Raw genomic sequence first — 4784 nt, forward strand, 5'->3', positions numbered from 1 at the left:
ACAACAAAACCTCGTCTCATTAGGTGGAGTTAGCTACATGAATTAAAGTGTGCGTGTGCGCGCGTCCTTCTATCTCTCTATGTTTATTTTATACTAAATAATGCATCAACTAGTGTGTCTATGGAAGCTATGATATGTATATATAGAGCAGATATAGATATAGATCATTAGCATACCAGTGGTCATGATTGCAGATTTAATAGCTGCAGGACTCCAATCAGGATAACGTGTTTTGAGAAGTCCGGCAATACCAGAAACATGAGAGGCGGACATAGAAGTTCCTTGAAGCACATTGAATTCGAAGCGACGACGATCAGTTTCAAGATTAGAGGGACTTACGCCTAGTGAATATGAAGCAAGTATATTTACTCCAGGTGCAATCACATCAGGCTGAAATCATCCAAACCAAATTCAGCCATCTAATTCAAGATTATTATTAAGGATTATTATTATACTAAAGTAAAATATTCTTAAATAACAAATGTAAGTACATACCTTGAGTATGGATGGCTGAATCTTATTGGGTCCTCTAGATGAATAAGAAGCCATAACTGGAGCTGGCTTTGTTCCTACCACCGTTGTTGCTTTGGAGAGTTTTACTGTAAGAGACGGCGTCGGAGAAGGAGGAGTTCTGGTAATAATCAAAGAAAAATATGGTTGTTTTTACATGAAAACAACTTCACGTGAGTAGTAAGGAAGTAAGGACTATTTATCAGAATAGTTTACGTGGCAGTTATGACGTCATAATAAGAAGGATTGGAATTGTGGGATGTTAGGGAGTTAGGAAAGTATCCAGGCGTTGGACCCCTCCCTCGACTGCGATAATTGACACTGGGCACCATCTGAGGTTCATCGCTAACTGTTTTGCCTTGTTTTTGTTGATTTTCGAGCAGCATTCCCATTGCACCCGCAGCATTTGCTTCCAGACTCTCAGCAACTGATTTTATATTCCCTTCTCTCAAGCAGTTCACAATTTTACCTGCAACTTTTGTACGGTTAAGTGTACCTGGCCTGCAAAATTGACTATATACATATGCAACAAAAATAGCATATGGGTTAAGACTTCAAATTCTAACAGAGATTTAATTATAACAAAGGAAGGTAGCTAGTATAAACAACTTACGCATCTTGAATTGTGGCATTGGCAAGTTTACCGTCAGTAGCCAGGATAAAATCAAAGGCCTGGTTAGGTGGCAATGTTACTGAAAGACTACCTCCCTAGTAAAGAGAGGGAAAAAGAAACCGAAATCATTATTTCAAGATTACAATATGATATAAGACACAATGGTATGATGAGTTCGTTAAAAAGTCAATTTTTTATATGACAAAGTCTAGGCGATCACTTTTATTAAAATTTATCCGTACTTAACTAATAAAAGAAAAATAAGTAATTTTATATCTAAAAATGTTTAGTAACAGAAAAAAATCAGCTAAAAATAGTTATAATTTGTCTTATTTAATATTTATTAATTATTGTGATAATTAATAAATGTTAAATAAGACAACTTCTGGCTGTTTTTTTGTTTCTATAGTATTACCGTTCCATACTATTAGATGTAATTTCACACCATTAAAAATATTAATGATGACTAATTGATGGCTATAAATCACAAAATTTACCGATTTCCTAACACTTTTTTAACATATATTTATATTTTAATATGTATTTTATATTGGTGGCTGACTTTAGAAACTGATTTTAATGTACACATAGCATAATCATTTTATAATTATAATGTTTTAAAAAATATTGTTAAAACAACATTTTTTTAAAAGTGTTGTTTAAAAAAATATTATCAAAATAACAAAAAATATAATTTTAATTTCAACCATGTCCGTATAATTATCATAATCACCATAATATAATTGTCTCAAACATAAAAAAATACTTATCAATTCACTAATAATATTTAGCAAAACACTATGGCAAAAGTAAAACAAAAACCCAAAATGAGTGATTATGTAGTGTTAGGAATTCAGTAAGTTTTGTGATTTGTAATTATTAATTAGTTATCATTGATATTTTTAATGGTGTGAGATTTTATCCAATGATATAGGATTGTTCATTTTTTTTTTTTTTCTGGTTGAGTGCTGACCAAATTTTTTTTCGTTTACAAAATCCACGTTAAATTAAACATGTTGGGAGAGAATATAGCTAAGTAATGTTATATGATTGGGTGTGATACCGTGATTTGTCGACCGTCACTGAAGGTAATGGTACTGCGAAACTCCCTATCTATTGTGCTAGCACCAATGGTGAAGATCCAAGGAGCACCATTGACAACAGTTTGAGGTGCAGGTCCATCGTTCCCAGCTGAGGCAACTAATAAGATGTTTCTAGAAATTGCATGGAAGGCCCCTAAGGAAACCGCATCGGTGAAGATGTCTTGTGCAGTTACAACTTGGCGACCACCAACAGAGAGGTTAATGACATCGACACCATCGCTTATGGCTTGGTCTATTGCAGCCAATATATCACCCTCGTGGCAACTCTTTTCCTCTGTGGGAGACCAGCAAACTTTGTAAGCTGCCACTCTGGCACTTGGGGACCCACCTTTTGCGGTGCCGTTCCCAACTGCAAATACATGCGCTCCCGGTACAAAATTGCCACCGGCTATTGATAGAGTGTGAGTGCCATGCCCCTCGAAGTCACGTGCTGTATGCATCGCTGGGCTGATGATGTTTCCATTCGTTGCCTCAAAAGCTTTGCTGAAGTATCTTGCTCCAATTAGCTTCCTGTATGTTTATTTCACATTCATTCAACATATATCAGAATTTAAGTTTAATACATCAGATTTATGTGTTTTAATATACAACAATTTATAATTAAATATCCCTGTTATATTATCGGTACATTAACATTAAAAAGGAATGTAATTAAAATGATAACCTGTTACAAGGATTTTTTGTGGAACGAGGGCGCTTGTCTAATTGACAAACGTTGCCCCCTTGCCATTTTGATGGGACGGGGCCATATCCGTTGTCACTAAAGCTTTTGGATTCAGGCCAAACCCCTGTACAACGAGAATGAGAGAGAGAGTTTGGTTATCTATTTCCATACATATATTATACATTATTTTGTAATGAATTTTATGGTGTTTATAATTTAGTATTTAATTTTTATTTAATTTATTTTTTATGATAAAGTTTAAATATTTAATAATTATTTATTTTATATTTTTAAAAATAAATATTTATTTTTAATTTTTTTTAATAAATTAGACAAATATTTTTAAACACCATAATAATCATGTTGTTTTGTTCTTATTTAGCAGTTATTTACATGATTTGAAGTGTAAAAAGTAAAAACAGATTGGTAGTGTGTGAAAAATACCAGAAATCAGTTAGCAAGGTAATTACGTGATATATATACAGTTAGAGCTAACTACTCACACTAACTAACTCTGCCACGTCAGTATCTATAACCAGAAACTTCTAATGCTCACACTAACTGACTAACTTCTAATGCTCACTTCTTTAGTTTTTACTTTCTACAAATTTCTCTTTTCCTTTCTCCTTGTCAATGTGTTTTGATTAATCACCGAAATAATAATGGGGAGATACTCTCTTAAAAACATCTTTACATTAAAATAATATTATGAATTATTAGATAGTTTAATAAAATATATAATTCAATTTAACATATCAAACTTTTTAAGATTTACAATACTATTTTCATAGAGAGATATACTAAAAAAAACAATTCTATTGTCACGCTTTAAAAACATGCCAAAAAACTAAAAAAAGCATAGCAGAGTTTTTTTTATTATGTGAGTATTTTTCATAATAATTTTATAGAATCTGAAGTAATAGAAATAAAATATAGATTATTACCAGCCATTTTCAATGTACAATAGTTTTTTGTGTAGGATCAAGAATAATAAAATTACCTCATTGAACGAATTGAATCATAGAATGTTTAGAAGTTTAATTAATTTCTCACTTCTAATGTGTAAGAATAATTTGGATATAAGTTACTGTTTAATTTTATACTACCTGTGTCAATGTTGGCGATGATTGTATTTTCACCAAATCTACCCTTTTGCCATGCAGTGTTCCTAGCATTTCTGCGAAGTCCAAGAAATTCCCATGACCTTGTGGTTTGAGGTTTGCGCTCTTTGCTCAAGAACACTGACACCACATTCGCTTTTTCTGTCCCACCCAAAATACACATTTTGCATGTCAGTTATTGTCACCGGCTATGACTAATTGATGAATAACTTTTAGGCAATTCTGACAAAAATTTAAAATTAAGAAGAAGTATAAAAAATTAATTTTTAATTAGTTAATATTGGTCAACAAAAGGTAAAAAAAAAAAAAAAAGCAAGTTGAAAACAAGGATTTAGATTTAGATCTGCATCTGCTCCAATTTGATGTCTAATTTCGTATCCCTTTAATTAAATCACGATAGGTGGACCAATTTGTTAGTTTAGGTTAAAAATTAACATTAATTCGTGTGGTAAAAACACTGTTGGAATGAAGTATATTCTCACTTGCAATAATTGCTGCTTCTTCTTCGTCAAGTAAAGCTGCAAAGCCATTGATGTGCTTATTGTATGAGTAAATCATGCCTTCTTTCGCTTTCTCATGGCTGTTATCAAATAATGTAAACACACTTAGTCCATTATTATATGTTTTTTTGTGCTATACATAGCAAAATAGAATTAATATCTACTAACCAAAAAATTTCATTATAGCAAAATCATTAAATTTGTGAAAAATGATAATGTCACTTTCATTTTTTATGTCACTTTATACATATTTTTTGTATTATATATTTATAT

General features: G+C 31.8%; 1 protein-coding gene across 1 annotated transcript in view; it reads right to left on the bottom strand.

Annotated features, from left to right (window-relative positions):
• LOC107635255 (subtilisin-like protease Glyma18g48580) overlaps window positions 1-4784 on the bottom strand; it is a 6704-nt gene that overhangs the window by 819 nt on the left and 1101 nt on the right. Inside the window, exons 3-10 of the mRNA XM_016338670.2 lie at window positions 4494-4591; window positions 3997-4152; window positions 2891-3014; window positions 2187-2736; window positions 1124-1218; window positions 727-1023; window positions 496-631; window positions 177-390 (exon numbers count right to left, since the gene is read on the bottom strand). Coding sequence (XP_016194156.1) covers window positions 177-390; window positions 496-631; window positions 727-1023; window positions 1124-1218; window positions 2187-2736; window positions 2891-3014; window positions 3997-4152; window positions 4494-4591 — 1670 coding nt within the window. The remainder of the gene's footprint in view (window positions 1-176; window positions 391-495; window positions 632-726; window positions 1024-1123; window positions 1219-2186; window positions 2737-2890; window positions 3015-3996; window positions 4153-4493; window positions 4592-4784) is intronic.

The sequence above is a fragment of the Arachis ipaensis genome, chromosome B04 (genome assembly GCF_000816755.2).
Source record: "Arachis ipaensis cultivar K30076 chromosome B04, Araip1.1, whole genome shotgun sequence".
Taxonomy (NCBI): Eukaryota; Viridiplantae; Streptophyta; class Magnoliopsida; order Fabales; family Fabaceae; genus Arachis; species Arachis ipaensis.